Raw genomic sequence first — 21,548 nt, 5'->3', positions numbered from 1 at the left:
CCGAGAGAAGAAAATTTAACAAAAAGAAAACATAATTGCTAATAAAGATGAAAGATCAAGACTGTAATAAACTTCCTCAGAAAGTGCTGAAAGACTCATGTTTTGTGGCTTTTAGAATGAGGCTGGACAAGTTTCAGGAGTACATGCTACAGGAAACAGTCTCAGTAACTCCTAAAGACAAGAAAGAAGGAGAAAAAAAGACCTCGGTGTTGTTTTTTTTTTCTTCCACTTGTACTCATCTGCCTACTAAAATTAGCCAGGCTGTAATGAACAATTATATCATCTAAAATATTGCAATTATAGTTTCAAGTTTAACATTCTCCTTACAAAAATCCCCTGATATGAATGGGACTACATACACTTCTCACAATCAGACAACCAACTGCAGACCAAGGCATTGAATTAGAACCTCCAGTTTTTTGAATCTTTACAGCTGTTAGAGATAGAAACATAAATATTTCAAGTGAAACTTCTATCTCAGAGAAGTAGATGCCAGAAGTAGAGTCAGGATTCTGGCTCACTTTCAGTCCTACTGGTAAGTCTGCAAGTCTGCTGCCTAGTTCACACACAGGCTCCTCACATTCCTCGAGGCAAGCAGTTGCTCTTTCTTTCGAAGCTCTCCTTCATTCCCTGATTCTTGTCTGTCACTGCTCTTTCAGGCCAGACATCAGCGCAGTCTCAGGTCTTATTTTGTGTGCTTATTTTTTGTGGTATATAGGTACAAAGTACAAACTCAAGACTCAGAGTTTCTCCTTAATCTATCAAGTCTCTATCCAAAACTTGAGACCAAAGCTTTACTGATTCCTAAGCCAAACATAAACAGGGAAAAGAGGAAAAGAGTGATGTAGAGTGAAACATCTCAGAGACAGTGAATCAGAAAGAAGATGGAGGCAAATCCAAACTTCCAAACACTTGATACTTTCACAGCAATTCTTTCCTGAGTTCAGTCATAATACTAATATGTAGTTAATTAAAATTTCTCTCCAAACTCTTCTCTTGATACTCTAGAGTCTGGTTCCAATTCGACTTTTTGGCCTTGCCAAAAAAATAAAAAATAAATAAAAATCACAAATTACTTAGCATGTGATATCCAAGTGAATGTTTAAGTGCATTACTTTATTTTAACTAGGGTAAACAGCAGCAATGAAGGCATAGCTATTTCAGCAGAGGCTAACAGCAGGAATAATTGCCCTTTGTGGACTTGGTGTACTCTGTGACTGTTAGTCCAGTCTAAAACCTTACACAGCTATGAGTTTGTGGCAGCTAGATTAAACCCAGCATACTGCCCACCCATATTATAAATCACATTTTCAATCTAATGTGTGGACTCATCAAGTAAAAACTTCTGCCCTTCATTTCCAGAGAGCCAGTCCTCCCCCTTGAAAGTTTCTTTCCCTAGACTTCAGACTTACACTCTTCTAGAAGACCCACTCCTCATTTCAACTGCTAGTAAGAAGTAGAAGGATCTTCTCCTGTCAACTCCTATTTCCCTCAGGCACGATGTCTGTCTCAGTCATTACATTTGACTGCTCTATTGCAATAACTATTTCTCTATGCTATAACTCTGACCTCTTAAATTCCTTTCTGACTTCCCTCATTCTCTGTACTGTATGCCCTACAAGTTGGCACAATTCTCCCTAGTAAAATTTCCTACAGTTCTTTTATTTTCTCACACAGGAATACTGTTCTCTATTTTTCAGATACATTACTGCTTTTAATTAATCTTTTTAACACTGTTGATCAGAAAATCATGCTAGGTTTTTCCACTGAAAATAGCCATAAAATTTGCATTCTTTTCCAGTTTTATTGCAAAAGCATTCGTCTAGGCTCTCACTACTTTATATGTCTGCTACAACGAACTCCAGGTTTCTAGATACTTCTTTCCTTTCGCATCATTCAGTCTAAACTGCTGCCGTAAAAACCTGTTTCCATGCCTACAAGTCTGACTAAGACAGGTTCCTTTTCAAATTCTTTCATTTACTTCCTCTTACTCTCTATAACAAATGTCAAAGACTGCAAAAACTAATTCCAGTAAAGTTTCTTTACTCTAGCTTTTTGCTCGCAACTTCAGCCCAAGTCACACATGGTTTACCACCACTCTCATTTTTGGGACTTTCTCCAACTTGCCTTATGCCTGAAGCCCAGTCTGACATTCCTCTATCCTTTTTTTTCGATCCTTCTTCAAAACAAACTCTTTCAGGCAGCATCGAAATCTTAATCCTTCACATAAGAAAGTGGTAACTGAAGAGATGACAAGGATTTAAAATATTTGACCGAAATTTTCTTAATATTGGGAGCCAGACTTTAGTTTAGTATGTTGGCACAATACCACTTTCTCTGGCAAACGTAGAAGGGAAAGGCATCCACTTTTACTGAATGTAAGCTTTCATTTTCAGGAGTTGCGTCTAAATTTCATCCTTGTGACTATAGCTTTCTAAATGTCAACTGAGATGGTGTTCTTCCAGATTCTACACAGCTTCCATTTCCAACCTATTGCTAGATGACAAAGGGGCAAATTTCTCATATCTACCCCAAACAACCTCCCCCAAACATACCTTCTTCCAAACAATGTTACATGAAAAGATGCAGAAGGTATCTTTTACAGAAGGTACTTGGAAGGAGTTTTACTCATTAGGATATTGCCAAACAGTGTAAATTATCATTCTTATTAACACATTGCCAGCTGGGACAGACATATAATCTATTATGTATGTTTGCATCAATGAATTGAATTTTACTTCTCAAGATACCTATTTGAAGCATGACCTGGAAGACCCACTATCTGAAAACATATTGAAACATGTATTTCCATATTTTAAACAGAAATGGACATATACAATACTAAAACAAAATCACTAATACATAGTGCAATGGATTAATCACAACTTTTCTTTAGTAGCATTACTAGCTTTGTGCATAAAGTTAGATAGGTATTTAACTTATATGTTAATTAATCAAGGACAGAATGAAACAGTGCAAACTAATTTCAGAGGAGTATCATTCTGAAAACAGAGGAATTTATTAAGCAAGAATGAAGATCAGTGATCAGCATATCCTTTATTATTCCTCAAAAAAGGAGAAGATAATCTTATCTTGTTCTTCCTGGTAAGGAGAATGGAAGCAAGCAGGAAGAATGAAACTGCCTAAAACAGATGAATTAACAAATCTTTGGTCATAAGCTAGGCATCTTGTTTAACAAAGACCTATGAGAAGTCACTTTTCAACTTAAGAGTTAGTTTATTCAGTTTAAAGAGGTATAAAGAAAAATCCTTTTTCAGATTACATATCTATGCAGGCAGCACAAACAATCCCATTCACCCTAGAAGTAAAGATAATGACACTGCAACATGGTAAGTTCCACATGCTAAAGTTTTGTATCCCAACAGTTAGCTCTATCTCCACTGCCTAATAGCACAATGTTTTATACATCTCAGGAAACAATCGTGTTGTAACTGGGTCTTTCATCAGTTGGATTTTATTCAGATTGGAGCAAAGCGTGCTGTCCACTGAAGAAACTTTGCTGATGACTGAAATCAGGATTAATGAGCAATTAAGCAAGATAGCAGAAAGAAGCTAGTATAGTAAGATACAAAGCTAAACTTTGGCTCTTCTGATAAATTATTTTTAAAGTATCAGAGATTTTTAATGAAGCCTGGTAGACGCTAAAACTTACAGACCCTCTCCTCCAGTAAATCCCCCATGGCAACTGCATGGGTTAGACAAGCAGCAAGTACAACACTCATTCAGAGAACACTACTCTCTGGATCTGAAAAAACTTTTTAAGGCCTTCTCTGGGTTTTTGCTTGTTTTCAGTGACCAAAAAACCCTATTTTTAACACACCATTGTTGATGGCTTTGATAATTTTTTTTTTTCCTTTGAAGAGAATGACTTTGCATTTCTTTCAGTATAGCACCGACTTTCAGCTTTTAGGTTAGTTTCTCAAACATGCTCATTGAAAACAAAAGGCCTGATATTAATAATCAAGTAGTCAAAGTCTTTCCAGAAGGGCTGATAAGAAAGCTACATTTAAAGTTGGAGTCGTTTTGCTTACCATGAAAACCTGTAAGCCCTAAAATCAACTAAGATTGGCTACTTCCCCATCCTTTTGGCCAATTTTATCTTTTGACCAATCCTAATGGTTACTGTTCTTTGTTTACCTTTTTAAACATCCAAGACACACAAGTGCATGTGTCTTCAAATCCAATGCACTCAAATTCAGCCTACACCAACAGAAAAACATTACAAGCTGAAGGCTATAAAAAGTGCTTAAATGACCTGTAGATGCAGTCCAGCACCTAACAGACAAGTGGGCACATTTGAAGAAATCACAATACTGGCAACATTTTTAATCATTTCAAAGATCAAAATGGAATGGCCATGGGACTCTGTTTCAACTGCCTTAAAGGCTCCCTTTCCAGATGGAGCTGGAGAATACTGTTAGTGTAAACCTGTACAACGTTGCATATTCTATGCCCTCTGATGGAAAGATTTCACATTCCTTAAAAAAAAAAAAAAAAGTGAAGTTCAAACATAATACAAACATTGTATTAATGTAAAATTTGAAGAAATATTATTGCATTTTAAATCACCAATGTTCCTTTTATTTCAGCACCATGAACTTTGTATTTTCTACTATAGCTTTAGTAAGACTGAATATTTTTGGAGGTTCTAGACTAATGTGGTCAGTCTTTATAAGCTACAAGAATATTTCCAGCTAAATCATCTACTCCACATATATTAATGCTTTATTTAAAATAATTTCTATTCAATAAAATGGAATATCATAAATGTATTTAAAACATTCCACCATTTAAAGCTAGCCTAATGTTAGAATTTCATGCTACATTGCAGTGGAGATTTTGGCATGTATGGCTTTCCTAGACCCTAGAGACAGCAAGATGATTATTAAATAACATATCCTGGATGTAGAAAATAATAAACTTTTTATTTTATATTAATTCTAGTTCTCATATATATTTTGCTAACAACAATATAAAGTTCAGCTGGGGAGGGAGAATACTCTCATACTTACTGTTAAAGTTGTTTTGTCTCTCTAAAGTCTGATTGCTGCCATTTTTCATAGCACTCAAGGATATGGTATGCTGAGGATGTTGGATGGTGTCCACAGTTTTGAGTGTATTTTTAAAAATCTCTTAAGTAAAGCAGTACGTGTTTCTTATTTAAACTGTATATTCTTAAACAAAGCCTACGTGTTGCAGCATTTGCAAATCAGTAGGTGTCCATCTCCCTTTCAAAACACTAATCACACTAAAATAAGTTGTTTTTTTTCTGAAGAGTTTTAAACTAGAAGCCCTATGCAAACATACATATTTGGTAGTTAAAGATCATGCAATGCTTTTCTGCAAAGTTATTGTAATTATCGGTTCCTGTCTACTTCTTCAGCTTTAGTAGCACTGCTCTCCCTTACAACAGTTAAATCACAACCCCAAGTATCTTTAAGGGTCTTTAGTCACTGATTATTAGGAGATTTCAAATTCTTTGGAATTAAAGCTGGTTACACTCAAAGTAGCTGCTTATTTACCCAAATCATCTCTTGAGCATTTAATACACTCCAGCTCTTACATGCTAATCCTATAGATGTTTTTACATTTATTTTATATGACACGTCACACATGCGTACACACACAAAAATGACAACGCTGAATAAAGTTAAGTCTCAGGCTTGCATGAAAACCACGCCTTGAGTCTGATATGTAACTAGCACTACTTATCTCAAATGTATCCCAGTTAAAAGAGAAGAGACACACTGACAAACAACATTTGTTTGTTTTATTTATACCAGTTAGCTATCTCCTCCCAAGAGAGGCACCAAGACTTCTGGAGGAGTATCCTTACGGCCATAAGGTGAGATACTTCATATTTTCCAGGGAACTGTGAAAGAGTACTGTATCTGTACTTTCTGGGCACAGGGAAGATATTCTAGGAAGGCTTTCAAATATCACTAGCTTGCAACCACTAAAGTGATCATGCTGATGTATATTTGATTGAATTTTAGTATACACTACCTTTACACTAGTATATATAAAAGGCAGAAGTCAAAAATCACTTCCACTCTTCAGAGTCTTAGTGTATGGGAGCTAGACTCAAATTAGGTGCAAAACTTTACAGCAGTGACAGACCTAAAAGGTAATGCTAGTTCTCTTCTCATGTATCAACATAACAGACTCTAGCAGGTTTTCAGGATAAATAGGGAAAGACTGGTATATCTTGGAAAAGGAATGCCATTAGAACAGGAACCAACTCAGCAGTCTTTAGGAAACTTCAGAATTTTTGCTTGTTCTTGTCCTAGGGAATTAGTGCCCATTTCTATACCCAATATAAAAGCAACCCACCTATGTAGAAAAAAAAGAATTTTTTTTCCCCCTCACAGAACTGCAAAATTTTCTAATATAAAACTACTACAGCCCTTTAAAGCAATTTCATTTAATTTCATTGGTTTTACAAGCATTTCAGGAATGCAAATAAGGAAACATCTAACAAGGGACAGATAAATGCAGCTATCTTAATACACCTACATTATCATGTACATTGTGTATGTATATTACTATATACATATTTGTGGTAATTGGTCAATAAACCCAGTATTCTCCCCAAAAGCTTGCACTGTCCAGTTCTTGGGATGACCTGGCAGCCTGGCTAGAACTGCTGTTCTGACTGGAGAGCTGGAAATGTCTGCCAAATGGCTGAACTTTGTTTCTACCTTGATAAACTGTTCTCTTCCTGCCCTCTCTCACAGAAGGCTGAGGAAGGGGCTGGGTGCCTGAGCAAAAAAAGAAAAACAACCCCAAACACAGCCTGAAATTTCAGCATGAAATTGTTAACTTAAATGGTCAGGCAGGCTGAAAGATGCTATCAGACCTCTACAAATAACATCACAGTAAGACAGGTATGCCAAAGTATGTTTGCTGGTCATTTTGGAAGGAACCTAACTTTAGACATCTAAAAACTAGTCTAAAATAGATATCTAGGTGGGCTTTAGTGGACAAATCATCTGACCTATTTTAGGAAAAACAAATAACTTCAGATAGAGACTGCTTTCTTCCATTTGCCCTGAAGAAGGTCTACGGGGACTAATTTGTACTTAAAATACCAAATTTTCATATATTCAGGGTAGGAAAGACGAATCCCACCCTTTGCTCTGTCCACTAGGTACTACATATGTTAGTGTTAGGGAAGCCATCATAGATTCACAGCCAAAGGCCTGCAGATGAGATTTAGCCCAAAGTACCACCCGTTTAGTTCACAGCCAGTTCCAGATTCCCAGGAGGCTCAGAAGCTCTCCCATGCACATGTAACAACACATACTCATCCCATAAACAAAACAACAGATGCACTTCCAGTTGCATAATGAGAGTGCACCTGCATTTGCTTGCATATTCCTTCACACCTATGTGTGTGGGGTACCTGCATGATACTCTCCTTTCCCATGGTGTTCAACTCTCAGCTGCCATCCATAAAAGCCAAAATGTTGGCCTCATTGTTTAATTTTACCAGCAGACACTGAGTATGAGACTGGGAACATCTGTTGCTCTGGGTATGTTTACTCTGCATAATTCAGCAGCATGGAAATATCTAAGCTAGATAAATATCAGTTAGATAGCTGGCAAGGAGGTAGCTCCAGAAATGGAAACTACACTAACATGATAACCCACCCATGCTTGTTTAAGCATGCTTGCTCAAAGAATTTAGAGATACAGTGGTATGTGGAGATACCTGCAATATTATTCACTGTAGACATACCACCAGTGTAATTTCCTTTGCAAGACAAGAAAGATTCCTGCAGAATAGGTAAAAATCCAAAGCTCTACAGGTGAGCGACGAGCACCTGGAAACATTTTTCTCTTCTTAGAAGAGACATTCTTCAACAGTAAAGATTTTGGCAAGAAAGGAGGGCACCACTTTCACAGCATTCCTTGAAAACTTCTTTGAAAAAACAACTGGCTTTTCAACCAACAGTAATGAACAGACATATATGTATCTCATAAGAAATGTAATCAAATAAAGTTTCAGAAGACAGGCACCCTCTTTTCAGCTATTGTTTGAAAGTCAGAACAAAGTCCCCACAAGGAAATAGTAGTTTGTTTTGGAAAGGCTCCACAAGCTCCTTTTTTATAAAAGTTGAAAATCCTGTATTTTTCAGTCTGATACAACCTCTCCAAATAACATCCAGCACAGAAAAAAATGCATCATTAAATTGATCTATTTGTTGATCCAAGACACCAGTATATTATGTATATTTTTATGCCAGAAAACTGTTTGTTTATTCCTCTTTATTTACATCCTTTTTTGTAAAATGAAGTATGAAGTCTTTCTGACATAATTTCTGACCTGTGAGATGTTCAAAAGGGAAACCTTTCTCAAAGTCACTGGATGCTTTATTTCTTGAAAAATGTAATGTCACTCTCTAATTTTCTGTTCTTTCTATGTTTTTGATGTGGCACAAATAATTGTCTTAACTATCATACATTGACATTCATAAGTTAATGAAGAACCTTTAAATTGCTTAAAGAGTAATTTCTACCATGTTAAAGTCAACAAATCTCTACAGTGGTCATACAATAGATATTAAATCTCAGCTGAGGCATACTGAACATATTTGGTAACATCCTGACACCATACAGAAGGATGCCAAGTAGTTCAAAATAGAATGAGAACAAGCCAGCACCCAGTGAGACCAATTTTAACTGCAATGGTAGTGTAATAACAGCTTTTAGAAAGATTTTTTCCCCCTCTTTTAAATGTCAGTATATAGTGCAGAGCACAGACCTAACAAAGGTTTCTCCATGTTTGGCCAGGTGGGTAAATGAAACTAAGCTAGTGATCCAGGGACATGGAACAACCAACCCAGCAATGACTGATTTTTATTTATTCTATCAAAAGAAAACAAAAATCTTTTCACAGCTGCAGAGGGGTAATTTTAGGTTCATCTAAACTAGTTAAGTTTCCATGGAATGGAGTAGAGGAGATGTTAAGACAAATTCTCAACTTTGTACTCATCAGAAGTAAGGCAAGAGGATTCTAAACACTTTATTATGTTAACATTTCCAACCTTATGGTAAAAAGAACCTTAACAACATCAAGAGTTAAATAAAAATATATTTTTTAGATCAATGAGATATTAAACTACAGAGTGCTATGTCAGTGTAAAAACACCACCAGTGTTAATGCAAAACAGAAATAGATGATATGCATAAATTCAGGAGTTATTTGTCAAACACCATCTGCTTTTCCTTTCATTCTTTTCTGATTTTGATCTGTAAAAAACCACATCAGTATCAAATGTCACTTAGTTCTTATTCAAACAGAGCAGTCCAGACACAGCGGCTGCACCAGCTGACTTAGCTGACCTGGGCCTAGAGTAAAAACAAACCCTTACAAACCACCAGATGTAAGCAATTGAATAGTGATCAATTTAATTAATTGAACAGCTTTCCAAAGTTTACTGTAATGTTTTAACCCTTCAGGCATCCCTGAGAAAGGCAACTTGCAATTTGTACTTAAGGGCAGGATTTGTTCAGAGGGCTACATTTTGCTAGCTTTAAATCCTTTTGATTTCCATTGATAAAAACAAAATTCCACCTATGAAAAACACATCTTTTTTCTAATTGACAGTATGATAATAACTTTTTTTTTTTTTTTAGCATTTCCATCAAACATCTTAGAGAAATTAGATGGCCAAGAAAATCAAACTGTTTTCAAGTGAAATTCATGGGAATAAGATTTCCTTTAAAACACCTAAAATAAAAAAATATATATTTTTAGAACAAAAATTTTTTTATAGGCCTAAAAGATTTGGGGCCCCATATGACTTTTTAAACTTTTTACCTGTATTACAGATGTCCCACCAAGTAACCTAGTAATTTATTTCAAACAAAGCAATGAACATAGACATAATTGAATGTGTGTCACAGTTACATGTACTTACTGCAGCTGTAAAAATTATACACCACACACAAAAATTGACTCAAAAGGCATTTTAAGATATTGGCACAACATCTTTTAACCTAGACATTTGTCCTGAAGGTGTGTGGTGAGGGGATTTCCCCACCTTCCTCATTCAAATTAATAGAATTTTGCCACAATTTAACACAATTGGGATTTCAGCCAAGATGCATAATAATAGAATATAATTCTTAAAGTTTGCATTGTACAAGTTTGTATAAATTTACTAATGTTTGTACGGTGCCTAGCACAACAGGTCTGAGGCTTCTGGGCACTACCACAACATAAATTAATTCTAATGAAGTCTTTGTATCTGAGAGAAGCATAAAACCTACACGGATTAAGCTCAATTATACACATTTTAAACAACCTGCTATATAATATGACATAATCAACATCCTAACCACAAGCTGCTCTATTTCCAATTATTTTACTTTAATCTCTGTAATACACATATTTCCACTAACACTGTAGAGTTAGTTCTACTAACTAGAGAGAAGAATAAAATCTACTTACAAAGACAGAAGAGTTATATTTGTAGAGACTGGCCCCAGATTTGGAATGATCTCCAGTTCATTGTTGTTCAGCTTCCTATTAATATTAAAAAAGGAAGAGTCAGCTTTGATGTCAATCAGAAGTATATACATTGGATTTGCTGAACTGCCAAACAATGTCATTCCAAAATTGAAATTAATTTGCATTTCACTTAACGTAGCATATCAGAAGAACAGCAAACATCTTTGTTTTTCAACCACTTATCCCTAGAGAAACAGCTGTACAATTACCATACCCAAACAATTTATTTTTAATTAAGACAAATTAACTTACACTTCCCGAAGACCATGAAGGTGATCCAAGGAACCAGTGTTGACTGAATATAATCTGTTGTGACTTAAATCCCTATGAGGTTACAAAAATAAACAAGCTGTCAGTTTTGCCATAAAATATTGGGTAAAGCAATGCAATTTCAATCCAAACTATACTATCATTTGTCTCCAAGTTTATAAAAAGTGAGGTTTTGATATTAGTAAAATTAGAATAGAAACTCATTTCAGTACTCAATGTATAAATAACTGTAAGTGCCTTGATCACTACCAGTAGTATCAAAGAATTTCCTGCAGCTCTGAACAGCTTGGGCTGTGAGTGCCTGTGGCCATGCATTTAAGGCAGTTATCACAAAAAACATCTCAACATTTATATATGCCACCAACAACCTCCCCTCAATTCCTTCACAACAAAAGATCCAACCTCTAATGGCTAAAGCAACCTCTAATGGCTAAAGTCATTCAAGAGAAATTCATAAAGCAAGTCTCACTGCAGTCTCATTTCTTGAGTCAAGATCAGAGTATCTGTTATCATCAAGTCTTCTCACTTGCTTCTCTAAAGCAACTCACAAATCACAACTGCACGATATGACAGCACAGAAATCTTGATTCTATTTTCATGCTTTCATACAATTCAGAACTCTTCTTCTATAAGTAAATTTAATGTGCATCTTAAACATGCAATATCAGAAGAAAACAGACACAAGAAGGCCTCATACTATGCTGAATTTTAAGATGTCTATTAATATGAGATATAATTGCACTTGGAAAAGTAGTTTGTAAAACTAAGCTTTTTCCTTTCTGTACTTAAGATCCCAATATATATATCGATGCGGTTTGTAAGAAATTTCGTTAATGAAGTTCCACATATACTTCTTTAGAGACAACAGTGTTTGTTACAAAACAAGGTATAGTACTAAGAATCCAACACATTTTCTTGACCACTGTCAACCTTTAATTCTTTTCATCTACAGACACCTCCTGAGACTCTTCAATGTCCTCTTGAACATTTGAAAATATCATGTAATAAGAGTATGCAATAAGAAACATTTACTGTGGTCTCAGAGGTACTAGAAACACCACAGAACCAAAAAGAATGACCATACAAGAGAATGCAGAGAAATTAGGCAAACCCAAACTTGCAGGCCTATAGAGATCTGTGCAAGTGGTATGGATTTAAAACTGGTCTTTCACTATGGCTTGCCCTGTTGTCCCATTTTTTAGTCACCTATCCACCACAACCTCTAAGTTTCTGCTCCCATACTAGCCCGTCACTATCTTACCTGCACCGATACAACTGTCTGCAAGGTGGGTGCTGAACAGCAGAACACTGAGTTTATCCAAGCCAAGAAACAAAAGCTTTATTATTTTTAAGTTTCTAAACTCACCCCTTTTCAGTGACAGAATTTGCAACACAGACCCACAAACAATTGCACTAGCAGACTTGAGGAACGAGCAGCTGAGGCACCAGGGAAAGGGAAGAGAATTTCTCAGCCTGGATTATTTCACAACACTTCACCCTGTGCTAATTGACCACTGCATCCTGAATGCTGTGCCAACAGGTCTGTCTGTGATAAAAGCAGGAAGGGGCTTGGAAAAGAGGGTGCTTGGCACCACCAGAAGGGTCTGAAAGTCAATGTCTAGGCCAGCACTAAGCCAGCTCCTCATCAAGCCATGTGGGCATGAAGAGCATCTCAAGTTTAATATATGAGGAAACTCAAGGAGTCTAAGCTTTTCTGGAGAATATGATTCAGTACACGGTCATCTATGCTCAGTATGCCAAACACAGGTCTGTGACTGTCACGGCTGTGTCTGTTTTCCAACATGCCAAGGCTGCACCCGCGTCTACAGATTTGGAAGCGATGGATCCTGACAGATGGTTTGCACAGCCATGCTATACTACATAAGGACCAGAACTGGCCCACATCAAGCCAGCTGCAAGATCTGTGCAATGCACTCAGCTATATTACTAAGTCCTGAGCAATTGGGGATCTCAGGAACTCAGGTTTCTCTGCACCTACCATTTCAGATTCTTGAAGAACACAGATATAAAACTGAAACCCAACCAGGTATCTAGGCTCCTTATGTATCACAAGGGGACAGTAAAATCATGTTTTAGACTCCCAGAATGGTTTGGTGCTTTATGCTTCATTTGTTCAGTGTTTCCAGAATGAGGTATCTGCTTTGCAAGAATCTCAACCCACATATTCCCCCCTCAACTCCAACTGTATGCCCAAATACCCAGCTACAGAGTCCCAAGTCTTGAATTCTTTTCTGTGAGAGTGGCATAGCTTCAACGGGAGGAACAGAGACTGCCCACTCCATGAGCGGTTACAGTCCTGGGGGGTCAGGCTCCCCCTGCAGAATAGAAACTACGAAAAAAACCTGTTCAAGGGAGGACTCAGGTCGCCCATTTCCTCAGATAGCATAGGACAAATAACTCCACTATCCCTTTTGTCCTCTCCCAGAATCAGTTAAAAAAAATAATAATAATAATAAAAAAATAATCCCAGCCCCACATATGCATATTATGAGGGGTACCATCCAGTGCTCAGTTATTAGATATGCTCCGATGTGATGTGGCCCAGAGGGCTCAGGTGCCTGAAGCACCAGCATCTGGCTCAGAGTCACATATAGGGAGGAGATAAACATGACGTTCCCCAAGTCAGGGCAGCGTAGGAATGTGCACAGGGCAGAACTGAAGGTGTGAAAGGTATTTTCCACCTCAAAAAAAAAAAGGGGGGGGTGGCAGTTGGAGAGAGACACCTAGAGAACTGTCACACCCTCCAACCTCAGGTGGCCAGGGGAGGATGAACCTCAGTTCAGACTTAAGCACCTAATACATATCTGGGTCTTCTTCCAGGTGTCTAAACCCCTAAAGATTTTTCCTCTTAAATATGGAAAACCAATGCAGTGTTAACATTTTCAAAAATCCACAAATGGTAGTTTCATCATTATGATTGAGTTCTCCTGTAAATGAGGTTAACCACACTTGAATTACAGGACTGAATCTTTCATTGCTTAAGAGTCTAGTGCAAACATTAATCTGGCCACAGATTTGAGAAAAACCCATTTGTTTAACATCTGAAGATAGTAACTCTAGATCTGAGATTTTCATACTGCATTCTTAAATGTAAACACTGAAAAAATATGGTATTATAAACAACTAGGTTTTAACAGTGATGGGAATCTAACTTGTTACTTTAAAGTAGACAGAGTACAGAAAATTTTTACACTAAAACTTAATTCAATATTTGGCTTTAGTCTGTAGGGATTGTAAGAACTATGCAAATAAATAGCCAAAATTCAGTGAAGTTATGGCTGTTAGGGACTAATGTGTTACTGTTCTTCATGCTTTAGACAAGAATTAGGAATTAGTAATTACTTCAACAAAGAGCTTTCAACATTAGTGCTAAAAACCTGCGTTTCTTCATTTCATCTAAAAACCCTGCAAAAGGTTTATTTAAAACATGTTTGCCTAAAGGACCTACCAGACAGTAACAGACGTGAGTAGATTTGTTCTGCTGCAGTTATAACATGCAGAAAAAAAAAAAAAAATCTGGCAGAGTCCTTAAACTATAAAAATCCTGCAATTACAACCACTGCTGTGCATGATCACCACACTGGAGCCAGACACTTTCACTCATAGCTCAAGCTCACATCCATCTGGAGTCTATCAAGGCAACCATGAGCGTAACAACTTATGCTAGGTTTCAAACAATTTTTTGTGTTTGTTTTTTAACACTGCAGATACCCTCAGATTTTCCATGTGGCACCTACTTTCAAAAATACATACATACAAACCCCTTATCCCTTGTTTACTTACAACAGGTTGTCAAACACAAGTTGAAGAAAAAAAACAAAGCAAAACAAAAAAACAAACAAAAAAAACAGACAATACTGACTTGCCTGTATCACACAGCTGTATACATGCTTGTCTACCAAGTACTGGGCAAAATATAAATTTTAAGTATTTTCATAAACACTATTCCAGTATTACTGGCATAAAGAATTTTCAACACTCAAATACTTTTTTATGAGTATCTTTCATATCTTTCACAGCCTCTGCATCAGAAAGCTGAAACAAAACTCTGAATATCCATGTTTATGTGATAAAAAAAATGAAGGAAGGCCTAATGCATAAAGGGAGAGGGTGTGTTTCTTCACACATTTTGTAAATATGACTTTTAGTCTCTAACTTAATTGACAACACTTAGTTACAATTATTATCTTCTTCCTTAGAGAACTCAGAAACCTGAGTCCCAAGTCAAATTTTAAAATGCAAATCCAGCAACAGCTTCTTAATCAATCCCACTGGGGCCTACAGAGCTGCTAATTCAGCAGAAATCAAGAGAGCTGAAAAACAAAAAGCCAGGCTGTAGCTGTTTTAAGACACTGATCCAAAGTGACTCATAAATCAGCTTGCTATGTTCAAGTTTTAGTCTGGAAAATATTGAAAAACAGCTGTGAAAACCATACGGCCCTTTTTTCTGGCAATTCTGGTAAAGAACTAGAGGATTTATAAAATGTAAATACCAAAAATGTAATACAAACACTAGTGAAAAATGTCTTTTAGATTTTCCCTTCTGTCTCACTGACAGTTTTAGCATTCCTAGGTGAACCTGGTAAGATGTATTCTAGAAATCCACTGAGAATTCATAAATACTGAAGACTCTGGCCCATATTCAAACTCTCTTCCTCCCTCTACTTCTGGCTATGAAGCATCAATTCTAACAAAGCAACATTCTTTCAATCTCAGGACACACATAGTAGAAGTAAATTAAAATTTAACTTCAAAACTATTTGCACACAGAGCCATTACAAATATTTATCTGTTTTCAGTGGATTATCATTATTTTACGTGAAGGCAGAGTTACAGGGGTTTGGTTTTTTTTTTTGGCTAAAACTACTGTAAAGCTGACAATTGTACCCTGTTTACACCCCACTTCATGAAGTATTTTCTGTGCAATGCAGTAGCCTCACATTTACCACCAAAAAAACTCCCAGAATTTAACTCAATATTCAGGCTCATTTTCTTATTTCACTCTTTGTCCACTATAAGGTCATGTAGTCTTTCCACATTCCAAACTCTCATTTTATTTCACTAAGGCATTTGAATACAAAAGGAATGAAAGAGTGAAACCAGAGCTTCAAAAGCCAACTTCATCGGACATGTTTTCTGTCTTGGTATGTAAAGCCTAACATGGGCCTAGACCTTCTTAGGCAAGAACTTGCATTCTCCTGCTCCGGAGTTCTTGCCTGCATATGTTGAGAACATGGTGTAATAGCTTTTCTTTTCCAAAGAGGATTGGAAATCCTGCAATTAAACTGCTAGCCTTTGGCTATATGCAGTGTGGACTTCCACGGGAAAAAACAGTAAACATATACCAATAAAATTCATAAACAGTCTTTTAAAAATCGTAAATGCACAGTTTGGAGAAACAATAATCTGGACTATTCAAACCTTTCCTGAGTATGTAAAGCTGAAAAGCATTATAATGTTACACATTGTGCAATCAAAGTTGCAAGTACTTGAGTAGCAGGAGGTAACAGACAATGCCACACTCTGTCTTGCTCTCTTATTAAGAGGGGAAGGAAGAAAGAGCAGGGTACTTCTAAGGCATTTGACACAAACAAAAGAAATATTTACACAAAAGCAGCCAGACCACATGGTTTGGTGACACCTACAAAGAGATACTCCTGTGAGTTTAAGACCGAGTGACACAGCTGTCCAATGAGTAATCACAGCAGGGTTTCTTAAAACAGACCAAAGCTTATTTATACAAGTGGAACTTATTTTCTCACACTTTTAAAGGAATGTGAACTTACGTAAGGACAATTTACATTACCAAGGGAATTCTAATTAGAAAAACCTCCCTTGTGCTAACAAAAAAGCCTTGCAATGTGTTTTATTGTCTCTCAGTAAAGGAAGTGGAAAAGACAAATTCATATTATCGCTAATGAAAAATACTTTTTAAAGTAACTCTAAAAATGAAAGTTCTGTCATTTTCTCCCCTTGGTTTTAACTGAGGTGTCACATCTGAGTTTTAACTTAACATCACTAAACTAAGTTAAGCTATGAAACTAAGCTATAAAGTGTAGCTGAGTATCAAAAATACCTTAAGTTTTGTCAGAAAACTTATGTTAGTTTACTGTTCGAAAGAACAGGAGGGATGAAATTTAATAGGAAGCAAAACGAGCTGTTGAAGGTAGAGCAGATCCGGTATTTAATTCATATGTTTCAATCACATAAGTCAAAAGAAAAAAAAAAGTCTTTCCCCTCACACTTTCCTATGCGCTGCACAGAAATATTCACCTCCTAGAGTCATTCATATGTTCAGCCCCATATGGTGTCAATACAGCCATCCACATTTCATGAGTAAAGCAGCATGACCTCCAGACGAGGCAATTGAGCAGAATTAGCCACAACTAATTGAAAGCCTTCCTGTTTACTTTAAAGTCCTTATCTCAATCTGCTTTGGAAATGTAATAGAAAATTAATACGACTAATATAGAAGATATTTGAGCGACAAGAGATTAAAAGCAAATGTGAAAAGTCCCTTTGCTACTTTCTGGCTTTTAGAAAGTTCCGATAATTTATGCTTTGTCCATAAAAGTTTGTCACTGAAAGCAAGTTTTCTACATATGGCGTTTCAGTTTGTGTTACTAAGAATTCAGTAAGTCTGTCTCATCGAATTAAATACAGTAAGTTTCAGCATTAATAAAACTATTACGCCCACAACTACTAAAGAATGAAGATCAAGAGTAAGAACCGCACAAACAAAAATAAGACCGCTAGAAAAATTTCTCTGACACCAAAGTAGCTGGAAACCGATATTAATTTGACGATTATTCTACGTTTTCCAGGAAAGTCATCAGAATAACTCCCCCCCCCCCAAACCACTGAATAGCGTTACTGGGCCCAGCTTTAGTCCCAGCGATTACAGCCGTCAGCCCTCTTACAGCAGAAGTTTTTAACAGGCCAGCTGCTCCCCGCCCGGGTTGACCTGATGCCCGCAGCACCGCTCCGCGCCCGGCGCCCCCGGGACGTCCGGCGGCAGCGCAGCGACAGTTTCACCCCCGCGCCGGGCACCCCCTCCTCCCCCAACCGGCGTGGGACCCCCGCGCCGCCCGCACCTTCTGCTTCACAAAAAGGGCACTTCCCTCCCCAAACCCTGCCCCCCCCGCCCGCGGCACGGGGTGGCCGCGGAGCGGGCGCGGAGGCCCCGCGGGACGGAAGATGGCGGGCGGCCCTCCCCCGCCGCCGCGGATCCCCGCCGCCCCGGTACTCACAGCTGCACCGCCCCCCGCGGCAGCCGCTCGGGCACCCGGCTCAGCTCCAGCCGGCTGCAGGCGACGAGGTGCCCGGCGCAGCGGCAGGGCGCGGGGCAGCGGGCGGCGGCGCGGCCCCCCAGCAGCAGCAGCAGCAGCAGGAGGGCGGCGGGCGCCGCGCGGGGCCGGAGGGGCATGGCGGGCTGAGCGCCGCTGCCCCGCGCTCCGCGTCCCTCGCGCTCCCGCACTGACAGAGCTGGGCGCAGCGCGACCTCCCGCCTCTCAGCGCGGCTGGCGGCTCCCGCTCATGCCCCGAAGCCGCCGGCAAGGGGGGAAGGTGGTGGGGGAGGGAGAAAAAGAAGCGGGGGGAGGCACAACGCCGCAGCCGCCGCCAGCCACTCCGCAAACTTGCCACCGCCTCAGCCCGCCTCCGCGCGGCGGCGCGGCCCCGAGCGCGGCCAGCCCGCAGCCCCCTCCCCCTGCCATGTGACAATAACAAGCGCGGGGCCGCCCGGGCGGGGGCGCGAAAGGGGGAGCCGCGAAAGGGGGAGCCGCGCGGCGGGAGCGCAGAAGTACGTGCTGGGGAGGTCTCCGCTGCGCGGGCGGCCGCTGCCAGGCGGGGGGGGGGGGGCACGGGGCACCTGGAGCTCGTCACCCCCCTTCCCTCCCTCGGGGTAGCTGCAGGGTGGCCCTGGAGCAGGGGCAGGACCAAGCGCCAGGCCTGGTCCTCGGCCAGAGCCGTGAGAGCTCCCCTGCCCGCACAGGGGGGTCTCGGGGCCGTGAGAGCTCCCTTCCCCGCACAGGGGAGTCTCCCAAGCCTTGTCCCCTTGCTGCGCGCTCAGGGTTTCCCTCTGCCACCTCGCCGTTTAGCACAAGCTGGAGCAATCCGGGGAGGCTGCTGCAGCCTGTGCAAAGGTCCAAACACGTTCCCAGCCGAGCCAGGGGTCACTGGGATGTAAAAGGTGAGGTGAGGTTAACTCTAGCCTTCCGGGTCCTGCACGGCTAGTCCAGACACCATAATTAAGCCCATTATGTTCCTCACAGGATCCCAGCTCCAGAGGTGCAGGGAAGTAGACAGGGCATATGGATTCCACATCTCTGAGGTAATCTCTGTAATTTAAGTAAATACCTATTGTTCAAGTTCCATATGTAAGCCCGGACCCTGCAGTGGATTCAGTTACCGTAGACTTTACACATCCCCACTCAGCAGAAGCAGAGCGTCAGACTACTCAAGGACACTGTACTTTCTCTCCCACCTTTATATATATGCATTTTACCTAAGAGACTGATGACAGCTTAGACACTAGGGACCTTGTATGGTCTTGAAAGCCTGATAGCTCCAATGTTGAGAAGGGTATGGTTGATATTTTGTCCTTGTCTTTATTATTCCCATATGTATCCCAGGAAACAGGCTAAGTTAAAGAAACAAAACTTCATTCTATTTTAAGTCAGGAGTCATGAATTTGCAAAGCAAGCAGGCAAGTCATAAGCTGCTAAAAATATTCACATGCTGCTTTCGGCACAACTACTTCAGGTGTGTTGAGTGTATAGAACTGTGTGATGTTTTGTCAGCTTGTGATCCATTGACTGTTGGTGGTCCATAAGGAAATTGCTGCGGGAAAACAAACAAATGCTGCAGAAACACACATTTTTCTACACACAAAAGCAAGCAAGCAAGCAAATAAGCAAAATAGAGGATAAAAAAGTAATTTGTACTTTTTAACTTGCTACCTTCATTTATTTGTTGTAAATGAAAACTATCCTGGCAGCACTGGAATGTGATAGTTGTTGGCTTTTTTCACAACCTTTTTCTTCCCTTCAAAAACATTAGGTTAACATTAGATTAAGAAAACCTGTTAAATACTGAGCTGCTGTAAATAGCACACAGGAAAATGTAGACAGTGCCAAATTCAGCTTTTCAGTACTATTCATCATTAGCTCCTATATCTGCTCCTACTGAAGTCAGTGGGAAAGCTTCCTTCAGTCTCAAAAAGTGCCAGGTTTTGTTTCTATCTGTACAGTTGTTTCACACCACTTTACTAAGATGCAAAGACATGTGAACATGTTGTGTTTATATTTAGGTAAAAAAATGCTACATTTGCTGCTTTGCAAAGTAATAAAAATTCAAGATTAAGATCTTCAGGTTTATGTCAACCCAGAGAATTATTACATACCATATTAAAATTAAAATGGCTTTAAAGTAGCTAGGAGCCAATCCTACTACAGTTCCCAGAATGCAGAGCAAACACCTCTTATTTGAGAAAAGTGAGCTTGTCTTATCTTGAGTGTTGGCAAGGGCAATGACTCACTGGTAAGTGGTAACAGAGGCATTAAGCTGTCAGTTTTAACATCCGAAGGAAAGAAAAAATAGAAGCAAAGCATTCTATACTTACTTTATTATAACACTGAATGATATATATGGTGTGAATAGGAACAATGGAAGAAGAGAGAATTTGAGAAAAGAAAGCGTAAGAAAAAGAGATTAAAAAGTTGAAAAGGGCAAGAACTTCTGTTTTTGTAATTTTGAAAACCGCTCATGCAGTCATTGAATACTATACCCTTATACCAGAGAAAGCTTATGCATATTAAGTGTTAATAATATATGAAGCTGTTTTAAATTAAGCAAGGTAAATCAATTCAGAAAATGAATCCATTTGTCTTTGCAGCTTCTTTTTTCTGAATTCTCAATAAAGCATTTTAAAATTGATTATATTATGAATTGTAAAATGCTTATATGCTGTAGTAGAAAGCCTGTGACAGAAAGTCTTTCTTCTCACAGGGAGTTCTTGCTCTCTTTGGAAGTCTCAGGGACCAATTCTGCAATTGATATGAACCCTGAAAGAGCCTGCAACCGCCAGACCCCGTGGTCTCTTCATCATTAGTTTTAAGGTGAGAGTGCACCATGATTGTACATAAGCAAATACAAACATGAAAATTCTTGGGACTGTTTTTCACAGGTTTGGCTGCACTACATTTGCCCTAAGTGAGCTTATACCAAAACAAGAGGTTTCACTCCCACCCCCATGTCTCTAGGCATAGTGAGGCCTCCATGGCCCCTGTTTAGCATCAGCGTTACTGTAACTGCAAGGTCAACAGGATTAAGCGACTGATTTTACTGAAAATTAACCCATCAAAAACAATACCTTCCCCCCCTCCCCCATCCAGCCTTTAGTTCTGAGCTAGAATAATTCCCTGGTCCAGTTTTCCATGTGGCTGCACAAGGAAGAGGACTCATCCATGGTGATGGTGGTGAGGCAAAGACAGGCCCTTTCCATGGCAGCCTGAATATAGGCCAGTCTGAGGGCCTGATGCTGAGGAGGGTGAAGCACTACTGCAGAGAACAATTCTTGCAAAACTAGACCTTCAAGCGCTCTCTTTGGCTAACGATACACTCTCCCCAGTTCCAATTTTAGATTCTATTCTTCCATGGGATTACTGAGCATGATTTCCGGATTAGTTGGGAGTGGAGGAAAGCAAGTTGCATAGTG

General features: G+C 39.2%; 1 protein-coding gene across 5 annotated transcripts in view; it reads right to left on the bottom strand.

Moving 5' to 3' along the window:
• The window catches only part of LRIG3 (leucine rich repeats and immunoglobulin like domains 3), a 44,125-nt gene extending 25,868 nt beyond the window's left edge, over nucleotides 1-18,257 (bottom strand). For 2 of the 5 annotated variants that reach the window (XM_026072675.1, XM_026072672.1), the window contains exons 1-3: nucleotides 17,752-17,818; nucleotides 10,793-10,864; nucleotides 10,481-10,555 (exon numbers count right to left, since the gene is read on the bottom strand). Coding sequence is in view for 2 of the 5 variants with exons in the window: in XM_026072671.1 (XP_025928456.1) it covers nucleotides 10,481-10,555; nucleotides 10,793-10,864; nucleotides 18,082-18,257 (323 nt within the window). In the remaining 3 variants the exon portion in view is untranslated. Of the gene's footprint in view, nucleotides 1-10,480; nucleotides 10,556-10,792; nucleotides 10,865-17,104; nucleotides 17,161-17,751; nucleotides 17,819-17,925; nucleotides 17,945-18,081 lie in introns of those variants that run through there. The other 3 variants (XM_026072671.1, XM_026072674.1, XM_026072676.1) reach the window with 3 other exon arrangements.
• Nucleotides 18,258-21,548: the final 3,291 nt, after the last annotated feature.

Source organism: Apteryx rowi, unplaced genomic scaffold, assembly GCF_003343035.1.
Source record: "Apteryx rowi isolate R43461 unplaced genomic scaffold, aptRow1 scaffold_348, whole genome shotgun sequence".
Lineage (NCBI taxonomy): Eukaryota > Metazoa > Chordata > Aves > Apterygiformes > Apterygidae > Apteryx > Apteryx rowi.
Note: the sequence above shows the minus strand (reverse complement) of the source record. Positions and strands in the feature narration are given on the sequence as shown.